Below are 21,338 nucleotides of genomic sequence, written 5' to 3'. Positions count from 1 at the left end.
TGTGTGGTGATGGTCGCATGGACTCACCAGGTTTCAGCGCAACAAAGGGTACCTACACCCTTATGAATTATGTGACAAATGAACTGATTACATTAGAATGTGGAGACAAAAGAAAGATGGGTCAATACATTCTGAGATCTTTTTTTTGTCAAAACTTTGTTTTATTGTGGTAATTTCATAAGGAGATTATTCCTTCTGGACATTCATTTACTATGCACCAAACCTGTATGCCTTTTAATCTCCACTTAAACTCTATTCGTTGTATGAACATTTGTTCCAACCCTGTATTCCCAGAAAGATGTTTCAAATTACAGTTGAGGTATTGCTTGCCCAAGAACTCCTTAGCATTTAAAAAAACTTATTTTAAAAAATGCCTTTAAACCAATAGAATTATACAAGATTTTTGGAGATTGCTTTAGAATTTCCTGATAGTTTTGCTGATGTCTAATGTAAATGACCCAATAAATACATTGTATTCAATATCTAGTATAACCAGACTCAGAATTATAACTGGAATCAATGCCTTTACATGCAAACTGCTTATTTGTCCTAAGGTTGACTTGAAGTCTACAAAGCTTGAAGTACACTTGTTTATGAAATGTATGGAATGGGCAAAGGGAAAATTTGGAATAGCTTTGTCAGAAGTTTGTACTGATGGCCATGTAACTATTGCATCTCTCATGGGTAAGTTATTATTACAGTTTCTAAAAACCATTTCCACTAAACAGCAACAATTTCAACTGCAGATGAAAATGAAATTACCCTTCTATTTAAAGTTAATCTATTGGCTAAATATTTTTCATGGTGCAATAATTTCAATTTTTCTCACAGCAAAGCATCCTCTACTCGATGGAATTTTTCACTCAAAAGATATCTGGCATAAGACCAGCAAAAAAACTTCGAAGCCAAATGAGGTACATACATTTATAAACAGATTTAAAAACAAAATAGTCATCACTGCTGTATTTTTTTATTCAAACTAATTACACAACAGGGAACCCACAATAGCTTGAATTCTGAAGACTTTCTTTTTAGAAATTGCTGCAGTTTTTCATAATTTTTCATATTAAATGAATAACACAAAATTAGCAAATTATAAGTATTCTGCATTTTTGCTAACTAGATTGCAAAGAAACGTGCACACAGCAAACTCCAGCCATGGATTCCATCCATACGAAATCATTTTTGGTACTGCTGTAGTCATGCTGAAGAGAATAACCTTAAGCTAAGACTTCTCTGGAAGAGACTTCTCAACCATGTTTCCAATGACCATCAGTTTTGTGAACATGAAGAAATGCAAGAGCCATGTGGCAATAAAGAATGGCTAGAGCCTGGTGGTGCAACGATGAAACTGCTTCGTGAGCAAGTTAATGACCCCAAGTTGTTGAAGTCCCTGGACTATTATGTCCGGAATCGACACACTGGCATGCTAGAGGTTACTACCATTGACAGTTGTTCTTGATGATAAAGTATAAAGTAAAACTTTGGCTTGACTTTTTTTAACTCACCGGCTTTGGCTTATTTGATTTTTTTCAAAAAAGGTACTGAATATACCCTAATTAAAATTTTTGAATTCTGTTGTTCTGTTAAAGTTCAAGTGAATCAACTAATTTCTTTTGTTTTTCAAGGTATTCCACAACGTTATCTTGGAATATTGTAGCAAAAGAATTGGCTAAAAAACGATGCTTTTGTAACAAGGACACAGTTAGCCTACCTTGACTACAATAGTCATTTTAACAGGCCCCAGCTTGAAAGAAAGGATGGGACTTTGGCATTTGGTAGGAGATTTGGCAAGAGAACAAAAATGTGGTATGCCACTCCAGTTCCAGTTGCAAAATCATACAGCTATGTACCAGGTATATCAGATGCTTTCATTTTTCTAAAGACCAAGAGAAATATTTAAATGTTTTTAATGAAAAAAGTAATTCAATATCATTGTGACAGTTCCTGAAAATTTATTGACCAATATGGTAAGTTTAATATGATTATAAGTTTTGTCAAATATCAGTCCCATTGAATCAAATTTTAATTAACAAAACATGTTTCACAAAAACTGTTTGTGATCAGTTGTGGAGTTTCATTCATAACATTATAAGAAAGATTATGCTTTGCTGTAATATGGGCCTTTTTCCTTACAGATTTAATAGCAAAGTCTCTGTGGCGCCGCCATATGGATACAAGTGCTGTTTCAGAAGCAAAAGTTTCCAGAACAGCAACAGCAGCCCTCCCCCCAAATATAGCTTCTGTTCCTGCGCCACCAACTGCTGAACTAGTAAAGGCACATGTGAAGCGACTGAGCATGCAGCAAGGAGAAATATAACTAGCACATAATTCTAAAGTGCAGGGTCAGACATTATCAAATGTTATATTGTCGCTAGCTACAAAAAACACTCCTGAGGGGACGGCATCTGTTGCTTATTCAAGACTGCACTGTTTAAATGACCTGCATTTGCTTGTCCCATTGACACCTACACATTTCACTTAAGTTGCACTTCAAGGACCATTGCTTTTTAACTAATATTTTGTTTCTCACTTATATTATGGCTAGATATATTATAGCTATATTAAGGCAAAGGTTATATTATTACTAGATACAGAACGCACTCCTGTGGGTGCACTCTTTGAATGACCTGCATTTTCTTGTGCCATTAACACCTACACATTTCACTCCAGTTCCATTTCTATGACTATTGTTTTTCACTTAATACTTCGTTTCTTACTTTCAGATGGCATACAAACAGAACAAAATAATGAAAGGTGTTGGTTACTTCCACCATTACCCGAATAACTTCTTAAAGCCTTACGGACGGGCAGAGCCCTACCCTACTGATACTGTGGCACTTTCTTGCTTAGGGCCAGAAGGCTGTGAGTGGCTTCGTCGGCCTCATGTTGCCATATCAGAACTTGCTTCAACAATAAACGACAACCTGCCGGTTTTGGATGCAGATCTTGCACTGCTGGATGACAGGAAGCTTTCCTTGTTCAAACAAAACATAGAAAAATTGGTCATACTGCTAAAGCAGTTCCACAAGGATTCTTCAGTGATTCCAACTGATGTGGCCCGAAGAGATCTTCTACTCAAAATTTTAAAATCTTTCAGCAGAGCTGTCGTCTCAACTGAGCTCCTGTGTGGAAGTTGGTGTTGCCCTGTTTTCCATTGGAATAAATTTTAAAGTTGCACAGACCCTCATTAGTAACCATGAAGAGTACGCCGATTTAATTTCATTTGCCCCAAACCCTGAACCTCCTTTCAAATCTTTCAAATCCAAAAACTTATAAGACCTTCTACCGTTACTTTCAAACCCAAAATCCAGACAAGCACTACCCTCAACCAACAATTCTTCCCTGATATCAATTTTACAGTCTCCAGAAAACCCACCCTCTACAGTTCCTTCTTCAACAACATCTTCATTGACCACCCTTCTAACAAATACATCGCCACCATCTTCAACACCCCAAGTAACAACAACACAGCCATTGCAACCAGCTCCCAAACAGTTCCCTTTCCCTGCTGAAATGTTTCAACTCTTTGCACAACATTTTCCAAACCTCCTACAAAACCAAACAGCACCTGTTCCTGCTGCTGACTCAGTTGCTCCAAGAGCAGTGCCAGAAGCAGCAGATACAATGCAATCGAAGAAAAGAAGAGAAAGTCCAAAAAGTTGGACAGCGACAATGAAGAACAGCCAAAAACAAAAGTGGCAAATCCGAAAAAAGACCGAAAAAAGATTGACTGGAAAAAGAAAAACATTCTGCAGTTGAAATAAATATTTGTAAGCAACTGCAGGTGAATGACACGTTTATATTGTGAGAATAATTGTTTGTTTCTTCAATGACACTATCTTCATTTTGTGAAATCTAGTGATTTTGATAAAAACATGGCTATTGAGGCAGTGATCATTCACACATTCCATGAGTTTTTAACGTGAACTGGATACATAACAAGGTATATTTTGTTACCTAGGTATGTAACATACTGAACTGCCTTTTTCCAATATTACTATAGATATAGAAGTAACTTTTTTGACCAAAATTTATTTTCAACCAAAGTTAATGCAATGCATTGACATTGTTGAGAGATGAATCCATGTGAAAGATTTTCAGGGTCCAGGTCAGGGTTGTGCTGTATGGGCGTGTCAAAGTTTTTGTTGTAAGGCTTAAGTATGGAAACAAAATTTAGAAATGTTATTGTTACAATGTCAAAACACATAGCCTTTTGATATTTGGTGCAAAGTTGCATCTTGATAGTTGTAAGGTTGTGTCAGATTTTCGTGTCATTGTCCTGAAGGATGTTTGGTCTATAGACCTTACATTGCTATAAGGCTTCAGTACTGGAAAATTTTCTTTCCACCCCTACTCTAGAAATATGACTTATATCACATAATCGTCACCTGGTGTAATACTCCTTGATAGTTGGCTACTAACTTTATTGGTTTCATGTCATCACTTTCAAGGATGTGTGAGATACAGGCCTGTGAATCCTATAGAGCTTAAGTACTAAGAATGACAAAGACATATGACGTCATAAGTCCAAGCCCAAAGGTCCGATTTAAATTTGGTTTTCTGCATTATTCGTTTCTTCTCTATATCTTCATGTGTATTAATTTTCAATTCAATATCTTCTATAGTTTTTTATTTACAATTTTCGTGACTCAGGTCAGCCATTATGATTTTTGGTCAGCCATCATGGAAATTGAGGAGTGGCAATTGTTTTTTGCCTCTACCTCTCTCAATATTTTTCAAACAATAACATATGTATATATCATTAGAAACAGCGCATTTTTTTCTATCGAATGGTATCAAATACTTTATTTTTTAACCACGTTTTGAAAAGTTATTATACCTGTTTCGTCCTAGTACTATATTGTTAACAAAAGTCATTGGCACACAGATTTCTTTCTCATTTCACGTACTCGCAGCTAGCAGACGGTTTACTTTTCGCTTCAGCTCACGGTACTTTATATTTTACGTTAATAGTAAAGAGTTTACAGCACATATTTAGGGTATTTAGTGTTTTACATTGTGTATATATACCATTCTGTCTTGTTCATATAAATTTGCTTAGTTTTATATACTGAAACATCCATAGTTTTTGTTTTTATCATACATTCACGGCATTTAACATTTTATATTGTTTATATAAAATTTGTCACTGTCTTATCTTTCTTTTGTAGACGCCTTACACAGCTTTTGATATCTTTTTCTCGAAAGAAAATCATTTTCAAATCATTGTAAGTACCATATTCTATCTATTTTCAAAACATTTATTATTGACAAAGTTCTACCGTTTCTCATTTATTGCAATTTTCTCTGAACTAAGATTCATTTCCAATTTATTTTGCTTTCTTGTAACACCCTTTTTCCTCCAATTTACTAGGCTATATTACATAATTCATTTAAAATATACCTATTGTCAACGTATCATTTTTTTTCATAGAAACTTGACAGTTTTTGTAAGAAGCTTGCATTACAAACTGTAAGTACCAACCTTTCTTTTCCTTATCATGCCTATACCTTGGAATTTAGATGTAGCACGGTCTTACTGGAATGGAAGGAAATTCTATGTTCTTGACCAAGGTCCCAATGCAACTACAAGAATGGCAAATTTCATTCAGTCCAGGGAACGTCACAAACAAGAACCGGACGCTCAAATGGCAACAATTTGTTCCCAACAAGTTTAAAGAACATATTTCTGAAAAAAGTAATGTTGTCTCGTCTTTGTTGGGCTGGTGTCAAACACTTTCCTGGAGCAAATGTGAAAATTGCAATAGCATAATCACTGAAAAGCTTTTGCCAAATTTTTCAAAATTGCAAAAATGCAATTCAAAGACACAGTGCCATTGTTCTTCTGATAGATATATGGTACCAATTTTCGAAAATTTGCCAAAAGAGCTATCATCCCTAAAAAAGAACGTATTTTGGCACTAAGACCTTTTGATGTAGATTCTCGAAAATATGAGAGGATGAAATATGGCTATCGAAAGAAAAAAGGCATTATTCGATTAACTTGCTCCCAGCAATCTGTTCAGGAAAAAATAGAAAACCTTTCCTCACAGGAAGACCGTGCTATTTGTACAGCCGCTTTTCAGTTCTTAATATCGAACTCTTTATCTTCTTACAAAAAGTTTTTAGATTTGCGGGACAATCTGGTGAGGTTGAACAAAGAGCCAAATATTTTCGATGTATACAAGTGGGAGGGGGTAGAGTGTGCATTATGGCCAAATTTATACCCCTTCACATCTTGGTGTGATACTATACACGATGGCTCTTCAGACAGGAGAAGTTCCAAAGTATCTTTTGTAGCTAAATGCCTCTCTTCCATTGTAGATTATAGTTTGCATTTTGATATTTTACAATTCCATTTTGACCGTTGGCTGTATAAGACCATTACTGGTGCTGTACATTCTTCACGTTTATCCTCTAGTCTGCCAGTCACTGCTTTTCAAGCCTTGCAAGATAAGCCATTCTCCAAGGGCTATTGGGAATGGCAACACCTTTATTTGATTGATGCCGTTTGCCAATTTGGCCTCCCTTCACTGTTTATTACTATCAGTCCCTCTGAATGGTCCTTTCCAACACCTTTATGGCTGGATGACATCCGTGAGGAGACTGGATATGGGCCAACTAATCTCCTTTTTTTCGAATCTTTACATTTTCTTCATGTATTGGAACAAATTGTACGGGGCTATCTTTCTGGGTCGAATGATTCAAAATGGGCAGATCATATTTTCTCATACAATCACAACAAGATGAAAAACAACATTTTAACTTATTTCTATCGCTTTGAGTTCCAAAAGCGAGGCACAGTGCATATTCATTTTCTTGTCTGGTTGAAAAACATTAAGTATATTGATTATCAACATATAAGAGCAGACATACCCAAAGATGATCCTCTTCTTTTCTATCTGGTTAAAAAGTGCCAAACTGTTCACAGGTCAACCTTGCCCATCAGCGAAAATGACACTCATGTTGACGAAAGCAGTCAAGTTCCTGTTCTCAAAATATTGCACCCTCCTTCTGCCCATGCACTAGGTCTGCGTGCATATATAGATACAGTTCTGGCCACCTTGAAATCCTCTATGGATGTACAGACTTCCAATGGCAAGCAGATGCTCATAAATTATGTAACATCATATTTTTCCAAAGCAAAAGAATCCTTCCACACTGATGCCCTCTATTCATCTTCTTTAAATCCAGCTACTACAGCATTTAAGCATGCCATGTCCAGAAGCAGCTCAAAATAATCAGACATTAATAAAATATTAAGCACGGACCTCAAATTTTGAGATTTTTTCTTTAGCACAATGGTTACGTATTGTTGATGAGACTGAAGCTGTTCCTACTCAATATAAAAAAGACAAAGTTGTTTTAGTTGGATTTAAGTTCGCATCAATTTTCAATCCCGGATATTTCTTTCAGTACCTTCTTGCCCATTTTCCTCATCAAACTTTGGAGCAAATTAGTCCTCCACTTGATCATTCTCTACCATCTCAAATTCTTTATTTTCATAAAGCACATTTATTAATGCCAACCTGTTTCCCGGATGGCTGTTCTTTTGCTGCAACTTTGGAGATATATGGACACAAAGAATATTTTCTCAAAACTATTTCTGCATTCGTGGAAAGCTTGATAGACCTTAACAATCCTGATAGACGACAAATCCTTCCATGTGCTTTCAAATCAACACTCCCTGAAGCTCATGTTAATCAGAACCTAAACTTGAGAGGCAATTAACTCGTTTTTTACAATTATTTCAAGGAAATAGTTGAACAACGAGAACAATCTCTTTTGACCAATTGCAATGTTATTGAAAACTCTCTTGATTGGAAACGCTTCCCTTTAGTAGTTGGCAAACCTGGAACTGGAAAATCTTACACAATTCAGCAGTGTATTGAATTCTGTGTTGAGAACAATCTTGCAACTTGTGTTGCCACACCAACCGGCACTCTGGCATGCACGTACAAAGATTTATATGAGGATAATGTAACTTGCGATACAATTCATAGCCTCTTCTCTTTCAAATGTCATGCTAGCATGTCTTCATCAATTAATACAATGCTTTCTTTATATGATGTCATTTTCATCGATGAAATATCCCAAGTTAGCAAGGAGCTTTTCCATCATGTTTTGCAAACTATCAACATTTTGTCTAGACGGCCAATCCTTGTACTTTGTGGAGACTTTTAAACAACAGCCTCTTGCTACACAGAACAATAAGACAGTACAAGCAGAAAACATTCTTTCTTGTGTCCACTGCATGTCATACGTTGTAATGTTCGCACTTTCACAGCAATTCAGAATCCAGAATGATATTCTTCTAGAATTTTTGCATCATATTCGATATGACATGCCAACGAACTTGATGCTACACGCATTATCAAATGGCCGGATACTCTGCAATTCAGATACAGTAACAGAAAGCGTTTTTGAAACTCTCAAACATTATCCAGATTCCCTTATAATTACTGTTACTCGACGCTCTGCATCTTTTATCAACAATTTGCTGGTTAAAAACTTATTTCATCAACATCCCCTGGTCCTTGTTGTTGCTGATGACGAAAATTTGATTTCCATTCATAAGGGAATGCGATTGATTTTAACCAGAAATGTGAATAAATCTATTGGTTTTGTTAATGGTCAAGTTTGTGACTGTCAAATGTATTTCCTCTAAAACAATAATTGCCACACATTCCAAAGGTCATGTCATTAATATATTTCCCATGACAACGATAGTAGATGAACAGACAATTACAAAATACCCCTTCCTACCCGGCTATGCTACAACAACTTCGAAGGTGCAGGGCCAGACATTAAAGAAAGTAATAGTTTGGCTTGACACAGAAACCACTCCTGAGGGTACTGCCTATGTCGCCTTGTCTCGGGTAAAGTCACTAACAGATCTACATTTTCTCACTCCTTTGAACAAAACACAGTTTAGACCAGTTTCCTAAAGTTACGTTAGCTAGACATATACACTTTAAACCCTCCATTACGCTTTAAATCATGCAGAATTCTCAGCAGTATATAATTGATTACAATTATACTCATTGATTTAATGTATTATTTTCAAATTCAATATAAATTTTTCTAAAAACTTGCATGGGTTTTTTTCCTGTTTGCATTAGTCAACTTATCGCGTCTCTTTTTTTACAAATGGCCTACACACAATCAAAAAAAGGAAAGGGAGTTGGTTACTTTAACCATTTTCCAAAAAACTTTTTGAAGCCTTATGGCCGCGTTGAGACATATCCGCCAGAACAGGTAGCCCTTACAAGCCTAAGGCCAGAAGGCTGCGAATGGCTGAGGAGGCCCCACGTGGCAACTTCAGAGCTCTGTTCTACAGTAACAGATAATTTGGAAGTGTTACAGAAGCCAATCCTCCTCTTAGACGACAGCAAGAAAATGGACTTCACAAGGAACTTACAACCTGTGGCACAGCTGTTGGCTCCTTTTCACAAGGAAAGTCAAACTGTGCCAAATGATGTCAAAAGACGGAATCTTCTACTGGCCCTTTTGAATCCCGGGAATACATTAGGAGCGCAACTGGACGAATGTGTTGAGCTTGGTGAGGCACTTTTTTCAATTGGAATTAACTTCAAGGTGGCACAGACACTCATTTCAAATCCTAATAACTATGCCGAGATGATAACTTTTGCACCCAACAAGGAACCGACTTTCAAGACTACGAAAAATATAATTGATTTGCTCCCTTTACTACATAACTCCAAACCAACCTCCACAATTTCATCACCCAATAGATTATCCTTAACCTCACAGCTTCAAACACAAGAAACCACATATCCCAATACAACATCACCCCAAGATCTCTCTACAACAGCAACAACTGAATCCTTGACAAACCAACTGTCAACGCAACCACTTTCTACTGCTACTTCAACAGAAACATATACCAATCGACTTTCATCCCAACTTATCTCTACAACCACTTCTGCAGAAACTGTAACCAATAACAACTTCTTCAAATCTATCAAGCCATCGCCCACCTTATTCCACCACCTCCCCCTCCTTTACCGTCACAATCATTAAACCTAAACTCTCCTACAGTGCCACCGGAACCGCCAACCACGATCATTCACAAAACTAACAAAGAAGACAAACAAGAAGTGAAGCCCAATTGTACCAAAAAAAGAAAAAGCCGTGTCATCATCGACAATGAAGACATACCCCAAGCAAAAACCAATGGTGAAGGAAAGAAGAAGGATAAATGACTTTTAAAATTTATTTTTTTATAGAATTGCCATTTGTTTTTTTTTCTGTTGAAACCGAAATTTTATTGAGTCCTTCTCTGCTTTGAGTCAAATATATAATTCGGGTTGGGAGGGTGGGCAGAACGGGATGAATTTTGTGGCAGGTGTTATCCCTGTGGTAACTTTTCTGACACCCCTAGCTCTGGTGTTGGTTTTAAGTATCTTGCATAGTTTCAGAGAAAATTGTATTCATACAAAGATAATTCAAGATTTTTGGTTTCAAATACAAAATCAGAAATTGAAGAGTTTACTTTGTACAGTTGAGATTTTAAAAAAAAATACGAAACTAAGAAACTAGGAAAAATCAAATATATCAATTAGAAAGTGAACCACACCAGAAAAACAAGTTTTTTGGGACATTTGAAAACACTTTTGAGTTCTTTAATGCCGCTGCAAGTTTGAGCTTACAAAGTTTTTCAAGGAAATATATTGAGCAGCAAAATGAAAATTAACATTTCAATTGTGAATAAAACATGAACCAAATACTTTTTTCACAATTGCTGACCATATTTGAACTTGCTGCACCTTAAAGAATAAACTGTGAAATCCATCATGTCATACACACCCTTTCCCTTCTATCAACACGCCCCATTCTCATTCTTTGTAAAGATTTTTGTCCACAACAGCCGCTTTCCACTAGGAACAATAAAACTGTCCAGGCTGAAAACATAATGTCCTGCAGCCATTGCATTTCTGATCTTGTATGCTTCACCTTGTCTCAGCAACATAGAATTCAAGATGATATTCTGCTTGATTTTCTACATTATATTCACTATGACGTGCCAACACAAGATATGATAAATAAACTATGCAAAGATCGCATTCTTTCTGATAGTGATATACTTCAGGATAATTTATATGAGATATTGAAACGATTCCCACATTCTTTTGTTCTTACAGTAACTCGGCGTTCAGCTTCTTTTGTTAACGATGTTATCGTCAGAAATGCTTTTCAACAGCATCCATTAGCTCTGGTTGTTGCAGACGATGAATCCCTTATTCCAATACATAAAGACATGAAACTCATGTTGACACGCAATGTCAATAAATCCATTGGTTTTGTAAACAGCCAATTTGTTACTGTCAAGAGCATTTCAAATAAAACAATAATAGCCATTCATCCCAATGGACACGTTATCAATGTGTTTCCCATGACTAGTGTTATTGAAGACATACTGGTCACAAAATACCCTTTCCTTCCAGGTTATGCAACAACAATTTCTAAAGTGCAGGGTCAGACATTATCAAATGTTATATTGTGGCTAGAAACAAAAAGCACTCCTGAGGGGACAGCACATGTTGCTCTCTCCAGAGTGCACTCTTTAAATGACCTCCATTTGCTTGTCCCATTGACACCTACACATTTCACTTTAGTTGCACTTCAAGGACCATTGCTTTTTAACTAATATTTTGTTTCTCACTTTCAGATGGCATACACACAGAACAAAAAGATGAAAGGGGTTGGTTACTTCCACCATTATCCGAAAAATTTCCTAAAGCCTTACGGACGGGCAGAGCCCTACCCTTCTGATGCTGTAGCACTTTCTCGCTTAAGGCCAGAAGGCTGTGAGTGGCTTCGTCGGCCTCATGTTGCCACATCAGAACTCGCCTCCACTATAAATGACAACCTGCCGGTTTTGGATGCAGATCTTGCACTGCTGGATGAAAGAAAGCTTTCCTCATTCAGACAAAATATGGAACCATTGGCCGTACTGCTGCAGCAGTTCCACAAGGATTCTCAAGTCATTCCAACTGATGGGGCGCGAAGAGATCTTTTGCTAAAAATTCTAAATCCATCAGCCGAGCTGTCGTCTCAGCTGAGCACCTGTGTGGAAGTTGGCGCTGCGCTCTTTTCCATTGGAATCAATTTCAAAGTTGCGCAGACCCTAATTAGCAACCCGGAAAAGTACACCGATTTGATTTCATTTGCCCCAAATCCTGAACCTCCTTTTAAATCTTCCAAAAACTTATTAGATGTTCTACCTTTACTTTCAAACCCAAAATCCAGACAAGTACTACCCTCAACCAACCTTTCTTCCCTGATATCAATTTTACAGTCTCCAGAAAACCCACCCTCTACAGCTCCTTCTTCAACAACAGCTTCATTGACCACCCTTCTAACAAATACATCGCCACCATCTTCAACACCCCAAGTAACAACAACACAGCCATTGCAACCAGCTCCCAAACAGTCCCCTTTCCCTGCTGAAATGTTTCAACTCTTTGCACAACATTTTCCAAACCTCCTACAAAACCAAACAGCACCTGTTCCTGCTGCTGACTCAGTTGCTCCAAGAGCAGTGCCAGAAGCAGCAGATACAATGCAATCGAAGAAAAAGAAGAGAAAGTCCAAAAAGTTGGACAGCGACAATGAAGAACAGCCAAAAACAAAAGTGGCAAATCCAAAAAAAGATTGACCGAAAAAAGATAAACATTCTGCAGTTGAAATAAATATTTGTAAGCAACTGCAGGTGAATGACACGTTTATATTGTGAGAATAATTGTTTGTTTCTTCAATGACACTATCTTCATTTTGTGAAATCTAGTGATTTTGATAAAAACATGGCTATTGAGGCAGTGATCATTCACACATTCCATGAGTTTTTAACGTGAACTGGATACATAACAAGGTATATTTTGTTACCTAGGTATGTAACATACTGAACTGCCTTTTTCCAATATTACTATAGATATAGAAGTAACTTTTTTGACCAAAATTTATTTTCAACCAAAGTTAATGCAATGCATTGACATTGTTGAGAGATGAATCCATGTGAAAGATTTTCAGGGTCCAGGTCAGGGTTGTGCTGTATGGGCGTGTCAAAGTTTTTGTTGTAAGGCTTAAGTATGGAAACAAAATTTAGAAATGTTATTGTTACAATGTCAAAACACATAGCCTTTTGATATTTGGTGCAAAGTTGCATCTTGATAGTTGTAAGGTTGTGTCAGATTTTCGTGTCATTGTCCTGAAGGATGTTTGGTCTATAGACCTTACATTGCTATTAGGCTTCAGTACTGGAAAATTTTCTTTCCACCCCTACTCTAGAAATATGACTTATATCACATAATCGTCACCTGGTGTAATACTCCTTGATAGTTGGCTACTAACTTTATTGGTTTCATGTCATCACTTTCAAGGATGTGTGAGATACAGGCCTGTGAATCCTATAGAGCTTAAGTACTAAGAATGACAAAGACATATGACGTCATAAGTCCAAGCCCAAAGGTCCGATTTAAATTTGGTTTTCTGCATTATTCGTTTCTTCTCTATATCTTCATGTGTATTAATTTTCAATTCAATATCTTCTATAGTTTTTGATTTACAATTTTCGTGACTCAGGTCAGCCATTATGATTTTTGGTCAGCCATCATGGAAATTGAGGAGTGGCAATTGTTTTTTGCCTCTACCTCTCTCAATATTTTTCAAACAATAACATATGTATATATCATTAGAAACAGCGCATTTTTTTCTATCGAATGGTATCAAATACTTTATTTTTTAACCACGTTTTGAAAAGTTATTATACCTGTTTCGTCCTAGTACTATATTTTTAACAAAAGTCATTGGCACACAGATTTCTTTCTCATTTCACATACTCGCAGCTAGCAGACGGTTTACTTTTCGCTTCAGCTCACGGTACTTTATATTTTACGTTAATAGTAAAGAGTTTACAGCACATATTTAGGGTATTTAGTGTTTTACATTGTGTATATATACCATTCTGTCTTGTTCATATAAATTTGCTTAGTTTTATATACTGAAACATCCATAGTTTTTGTTTTTATCATACATTCACGGCATTTAACATTTTATATTGTTTATATAAAATTTGTCACTGTCTTATCTTTCTTTTGTAGACGCCTTACACAGCTTTTGATATCTTTTTCTCGAAAGAAAATCATTTTCAAATCATTGTAAGTACCATATTCTATCTATTTTCAAAACATTTATTATTGACAAAGTTCTACCGTTTCTCATTTATTGCAATTTTCTCTGAACTAAGATTCATTTCCAATTTATTTTGCTTTCTTGTAACACCCTTTTTCCTCCAATTTACTAGGCTATATTACATAATTCATTTAAAATATACCTATTGTCAACGTATCATTTTTTTTCATAGAAACTTGACAGTTTTTGTAAGAAGCTTGCATTACAAACTGTAAGTACCAACCTTTCTTTTCCTTATCATGCCTATACCTTGGAATTTAGATGTAGCACGGTCTTACTGGAATGGAAGGAAATTCTATGTTCTTGACCAAGGTCCCAATGCAACTACAAGAATGGCAAATTTCATTCAGTCCAGGGAACGTCACAAACAAGAACCGGACGCTCAAATGGCAACAATTTGTTCCCAACAAGTTTAAAGAACATATTTCTGAAAAAAGTAATGTTGTCTCGTCTTTGTTGGGCTGGTGTCAAACACTTTCCTGGAGCAAATGTGAAAATTGCAATAGCATAATCACTGAAAAGCTTTTGCCAAATTTTTCAAAATTGCAAAAATGCAATTCAAAGACACAGTGCCATTGTTCTTCTGATAGATATATGGTACCAATTTTCGAAAATTTGCCAAAAGAGCTATCATCCCTAAAAAAGAACGTATTTTGGCACTAAGACCTTTTGATGTAGATTCTCGAAAATATGAGAGGATGAAATATGGCTATCGAAAGAAAAAAGGCATTATTCGATTAACTTGCTCCCAGCAATCTGTTCAGGAAAAAATAGAAAACCTTTCCTCACAGGAAGACCGTGCTATTTGTACAGCCGCTTTTCAGTTCTTAATATCGAACTCTTTATCTTCTTACAAAAAGTTTTTAGATTTGCGGGACAATCTGGTGAGGTTGAACAAAGAGCCAAATATTTTCGATGTATACAAGTGGGAGGGGGTAGAGTGTGCATTATGGCCAAATTTATACCCCTTCACATCTTGGTGTGATACTATACACGATGGCTCTTCAGACAGGAGAAGTTCCAAAGTATCTTTTGTAGCTAAATGCCTCTCTTCCATTGTAGATTATAGTTTGCATTTTGATATTTTACAATTCCATTTTGACCGTTGGCTGTATAAGACCATTACTGGTGCTGTACATTCTTCACGTTTATCCTCTAGTCTGCCAGTCACTGCTTTTCAAGCCTTGCAAGATAAGCCATTCTCCAAGGGCTATTGGGAATGGCAACACCTTTATTTGATTGATGCCGTTTGCCAATTTGGCCTCCCTTCACTGTTTATTACTATCAGTCCCTCTGAATGGTCCTTTCCAACACCTTTATGGCTGGATGACATCCGTGAGGAGACTGGATATGGGCCAACTAATCTCCCTTTTATCGAATCTTTACATTTTCTTCATGTATTGGAACAAATTGTACGGGGCTATCTTTCTGGGTCGAATGATTCAAAATGGGCAGATCATATTTTCTCATACAATCACAACAAGATGAAAAACAACATTTTAACTTATTTCTATCGCTTTGAGTTCCAAAAGCGAGGCACAGTGCATATTCATTTTCTTGTCTGGTTGAAAAACATTAAGTATATTGATTATCAACATATAAGAGCAGACATACCCAAAGATGATCCTCTTCTTTTCTATCTGGTTAAAAAGTGCCAAACTGTTCACAGGTCAACCTTGCCCATCAGCGAAAATGACACTCATGTTGACGAAAGCAGTCTAGTTCCTGTTCTCAAAATATTGCACCCTCCTTCTGCCCATGCACTAGGTCTGCGTGCATATATAGATACAGTTCTGGCCACCTTGAAATCCTCTATGGATGTACAGACTTCCAATGGCAAGCAGATGCTCATAAATTATGTAACATCATATTTTTCCAAAGCAAAAGAATCCTTCCACACTGATGCCCTCTATTCATCTTCTTTAAATCCAGCTACTACAGCATTTAAGCATGCCATGTCCAGAAGCAGCTCAAAATAATCAGACATTAATAAAATATTAAGCACGGACCTCAAATTTTGAGATTTTTTCTTTAGCACAATGGTTACGTATTGTTGATGAGACTGAAGCTGTTCCTACTCAATATAAAAAAGACAAAGTTGTTTTAGTTGGATTTAAGTTCGCATCAATTTTCAATCCCGGATATTTCTTTCAGTACCTTCTTGCCCATTTTCCTCATCAAACTTTGGAGCAAATTAGTCCTCCACTTGATCATTCTCTACCATCTCAAATTCTTTATTTTCATAAAGCACATTTATTAATGCCAACCTGTTTCCCGGATGGCTGTTCTTTTGCTGCAACTTTGGAGATATATGGACACAAAGAATATTTTCTCAAAACTATTTCTGCATTCGTGGAAAGCTTGATAGACCTTAACAATCCTGATAGACGACAAATCCTTCCATGTGCTTTCAAATCAACACTCCCTGAAGCTCGTATTAATCAGAACCTAAACTTGAGAGGCAATTAACTCGTTTTTTACAATTATTTCAAGGAAATAGTTGAACAACGAGAACAATCTCTTTTGACCAATTGCAATGTTATTGAAAACTCTCTTGATTGGAAACGCTTCCCTTTAGTAGTTGGCAAACCTGGAACTGGAAAATCTTACACAATTCAGCAGTGTATTGAATTCTGTGTTGAGAACAATCTTGCAACTTGTGTTGCCACACCAACCGGCACTCTGGCATGCACGTACAAAGATTTATATGAGGATAATGTAACTTGCGATACAATTCATAGCCTCTTCTCTTTCAAATGTCATGCTAGCATGTCTTCATCAATTAATACAATGCTTTCTTTATATGATGTCATTTTCATCGATGAAATATCCCAAGTTAGCAAGAAGCTTTTCCATCATGTTTTGCAAACTATCAACATTTTGTCTAGACGGCCAATCCTTGTACTTTGTGGAGACTTTTAAACAACAGCCTCTTGCTACACAGAACAATAAGACAGTACAAGCAGAAAACATTCTTTCTTGTGTCCACTGCATGTCATACGTTGTAATGTTCGCACTTTCACAGCAATTCAGAATCCAGGATTATATTCTTCTAGAATTTTTGCATCATATTCGATATGACATGCCAACGAACTCGATGCTACATGCATTATCAAATGGCCGGATACTCTGCAATTCAGATACAGTAACAGAAAGCGTTTTTGAAACTCTCAAACATTATCCAGATTCCCTTATAATTACTGTTACTCGACGCTCTGCATCTTTTATCAACAATTTGCTGGTTAAAAACTTATTTCATCAACATCCCCTGGCCCTCGTTGTTGCTGATGACGAAAATTTGATTTCCATTCATAAGGGAATGCGATTGATTTTAACCAGAAATGTGAATAAATCTATTGGTTTTGTTAATGGTCAATTTGTGACTGTCAAATGTATTTCCTCTAAAACAATAATTGCCACACATTCCAAAGGTCATGTCATTAATATATTTCCCATGACAACCATAGTAGATGAACAGACAATTACAAAATACCCCTTCCTACCCGGCTATGCTACAACAATTTCGAAGGTGCAGGGCCAGACATTAAAGAAAGTAATAGTTTGGCTTGACACAGAAACCACTCCTGAGGGTACTGCCTATGTCGCCTTGTCTCCGGTAAAGTCACTAACAGATCTACATTTTCTCACTCCTTTGAACAAAACACAGTTTAGACCAGTTTCCTAAAGTTACGTTAGCTAGACATATACACTTTAAACCCTCCATTACGCTTTAAATCATGCAGAATTCTCAGCAGTATATAATTGATTACAATTATACTCATTGATTTAATGTATTATTTTCAAATTCAATATAAATTTTTCTAAAAACTTGCATGGGTTTTTTTCCTGTTTGCATTAGTCAACTTATCGCGTCTCTTTTTTTACAAATGGCCTACACACAATCAAAAAAAGGAAAGGGAGTTGGTTACTTTAACCATTTTCCAAAAAACTTTTTGAAGCCTTATGGCCGCGTTGAGACATATCCGCCAGAACAGGTAGCCCTTACAAGCCTAAGGCCAGAAAGCTGCGAATGGCTGAGGAGGCCCCACGTGGCAACTTCAGAGCTCTGTTCTACAGTAACAGATAATTTGGAAGTGTTACAGAAGCCAAGCCTCCTCTTAGACGACAGCAAGAAAATGGACTTCACAAGGAACTTACAACCTGTGGCACAGCTGTTGGCTCCTTTTCACAAGGAAAGTCAAACTGTGCCAAATGATGTCAAAAGACGGAATCTTCTACTGGCCCTTTTGAATCCCGGGAATACATTAGGAGCGCAACTGGACGAATGTGTTGAGCTTGGTGAGGCACTTTTTTCAATTGGAATTAACTTCAAGGTGGCACAGACACTCATTTCAAATCCTAATAACTATGCCGAGATGATAACTTTTGCACCCAACAAGGAACCGACTTTCAAGACTACGAAAAATATAATTGATTTGCTCCCTTTACTACATAACTCCAAACCAACCTCCACAATTTCATCACCCAATAGATTATCCTTAACCTCACAGCTTCAAACACAAGAAACCACATTACCCAATACAACATCACCCCAAGATCTCTCTACAACAGCAACAACTGAATCCTTGACAAACCAACTGTCAACGCAACCACTTTCTACTGCTACTTCAACAGAAACATATACCAATCGACTTTCATCCCAACTTATCTCTACAACCACTTCTGCAGAAACTGTAACCAATAACAACTTCTTCAAATCTATCAAGCCATCGCCCACCTTATTCCACCACCTCCCCCTCCTTTACCGTCACAATCATTAAACCTAAACTCTCCTACAGTGCCACCGGAACCGCCAACCACGATCATTCACAAAACTAACAAAGAAGACAAACAAGAAGTGAAGCCCAATTGTACCAAAAAAAGAAAAAGCCGTGTCATCATCGACAATGAAGACATACCCCAAGCAAAAACCAATGGTGAAGGAAAGAAGAAGGATAAATGACTTTTAAAATTTATTTTTTTATAGAATTGCCATTTGTTTTTTTTTCTGTTGAAACCGAAATTTTATTGAGTCCTTCTCTGCTTTGAGTCAAATATATAATTCGGGTTGGGAGGGTGGGCAGAACGGGATGAATTTTGTGGCAGGTGTTATCCCTGTGGTAACTTTTCTGACACCCCTAGCTCTGGTGTTGGTTTTAAGTATCTTGCATAGTTTCAGAGAAAATTGTATTCATACAAAGATAATTCAAGATTTTTGGTTTCAAATACAAAATCAGAAATTGAAGAGTTTACTTTGTACAGTTGAGATTTTAAAAAAAAATACGAAACTAAGAAACTAGGAAAAATCAAATATATCAATTAGAAAGTGAACCACACCAGAAAAACAAGTTTTTTGGGACATTTGAAAACACTTTTGAGTTCTTTAATGCCGCTGCAAGTTTGAGCTTACAAAGTTTTTCAAGGAAATATATTGAGCAGCAAAATGAAAATTAACATTTCAATTGTGAATAAAACATGAACCAAATACTTTTTTCACAATTGCTGACCATATTTGAACTTGCTGCACCTTAAAGAATAAACTGTGAAATCCATCATGTCATACACACCCTTTCCCTTCTATCAACACGCCCCATTCTCATTCTTTGTAAAGATTTTTGTCCACAACAGCCGCTTTCCACTAGGAACAATAAAACTGTCCAGGCTGAAAACATAATGTCCTGCAGCCATTGCATTTCTGATCTTGTATGCTTCACCTTGTCTCAGCAACATAGAATTCAAGATGATATTCTGCTTGATTTTCTACATTATATTCACTATGACGTGCCAACACAAGATATGATAAATAAACTATGCAAAGATCGCATTCTTTCTGATAGTGATATACTTCAGGATAATTTATATGAGATATTGAAACGATTCCCACATTCTTTTGTTCTTACAGTAACTCGGCGTTCAGCTTCTTTTGTTAACGATGTTATCGTCAGAAATGCTTTTCAACAGCATCCATTAGCTCTGGTTGTTGCAGACGATGAATCCCTTATTCCAATACATAAAGACATGAAACTCATGTTGACACGCAATGTCAATAAATCCATTGGTTTTGTAAACAGCCAATTTGTTACTGTCAAGAGCATTTCAAATAAAACAATAATAGCCATTCATCCCAATGGACACGTTATCAATGTGTTTCCCATGACTAGTGTTATTGAAGACATACTGGTCACAAAATACCCTTTCCTTCCAGGTTATGCAACAAAAATTTCTAAAGTGCAGGGTCAGACATTATCAAATGTTATATTGTGGCTAGAAACAAAAAGCACTCCTGAGGGGACAGCACATGTTGCTCTCTCCAGAGTGCACTCTTTAAATGACCTCCATTTGCTTGTCCCATTGACACCTACACATTTCACTTTAGTTGCACTTCAAGGACCATTGCTTTTTAACTAATATTTTGTTTCTCACTTATTTTATGTCTAGATATATTATGGCTATATTAAGGCAGAGGTTATATTATGGCTAGATACAGAACGCACTCCTGTGGGTGCACTCTTTGAATGACCTGCATTTTCTTGTGCCACTAACACCTACACATTTCACTCCAGTTCCATTTTTATGACCATTGTTTTTCACTTAATACTTCGTTTTTTACTTTTAGATGGCATTCAAAAAGAAGAAAATAATGAAAGGTGTTTGTTACTTCCACCATTACCCGAAGAACTTCTCAAAGCCTTACGGACGGGCAGAGCCCTACCCTACTGATACTGTGGCACTTTCTTGCTTAGGGCCAGAAGGCTGTGAGTGGCTTCGTCGGCCTCATGTTGCCATATCAGAACTTGCTTCAACAATAAACGACAACCTGCCAGTTTTGGATGCAGATCTTGCACTGCTAGATGACAGGAAGCTTTCCTCGTTCAAACAAAACATAGAAAAATTGGCCATACTGCTGCAGCAGTTCCACAAGGATTCTTCAGTTATTCCAACTGATGGAAAACGAAGAGATCTTCTTCTCAAAATTTTGAATCTGTCAGCAGAGCTGTCGTCTTAACTGAGTTCCTGTGTGGAAGTTGGTGCTGCCCTGTTTTCCGTTGGAATAAATTTTGAAGCTGCACAGACCCTTATTAGTAACCCTGAAAAGTACGCTGATTTAATTTCATTTGCCC

General features: G+C 36.8%; 1 protein-coding gene across 10 annotated transcripts; it reads left to right on the top strand.

Annotated features, from left to right (window-relative positions):
• Positions 1–174: 174 nt before the first annotated feature.
• LOC135693180 (uncharacterized) lies at positions 175–20,970 on the top strand. 10 transcript variants are annotated; one of them, XM_089111131.1, is made up of 7 exons: positions 1,466–1,856; positions 2,139–3,787; positions 5,175–5,231; positions 5,438–5,476; positions 11,696–12,739; positions 14,127–14,183; positions 14,390–15,066. In XM_089111131.1, the coding sequence occupies exon 5, from the start codon at positions 11,696–11,698 to the stop codon at positions 12,683–12,685; it is 990 nt and encodes a 329-aa protein (XP_088967257.1). In that variant the 5' UTR covers positions 1,466–1,856; positions 2,139–3,787; positions 5,175–5,231; positions 5,438–5,476; the 3' UTR covers positions 12,686–12,739; positions 14,127–14,183; positions 14,390–15,066. The 10 variants fall into 10 exon arrangements, 9 of the variants coding, with proteins under 9 accessions (XP_088967259.1, XP_088967258.1, XP_088967257.1 ...); XM_089111130.1 differs by having other exon boundaries at positions 2,139–4,953; XM_089111129.1 differs by having other exon boundaries at positions 2,139–4,953; positions 10,066–12,739.
• The last annotated feature ends 368 nt before the right edge of the window (positions 20,971–21,338 follow it).

Source organism: Rhopilema esculentum, chromosome 11 (genome assembly GCF_057945365.1).
Source record: "Rhopilema esculentum isolate cy_ngs chromosome 11, ASM5794536v1, whole genome shotgun sequence".
Taxonomy (NCBI): Eukaryota; Metazoa; Cnidaria; class Scyphozoa; order Rhizostomeae; family Rhizostomatidae; genus Rhopilema; species Rhopilema esculentum.
The sequence above is the reverse complement of the archived record's forward strand: the minus strand, read 5'-3'. Positions and strand labels throughout refer to the sequence as shown.

What these genes read in the sequence shown, in the direction of transcription:
- LOC135693180 (XM_089111127.1), top strand. Translation starts at nt 11,696, where the DNA reads ATGGCATACACACAGAACAAAAAGATGAAAGGGGTTGGTTACTTCCAC.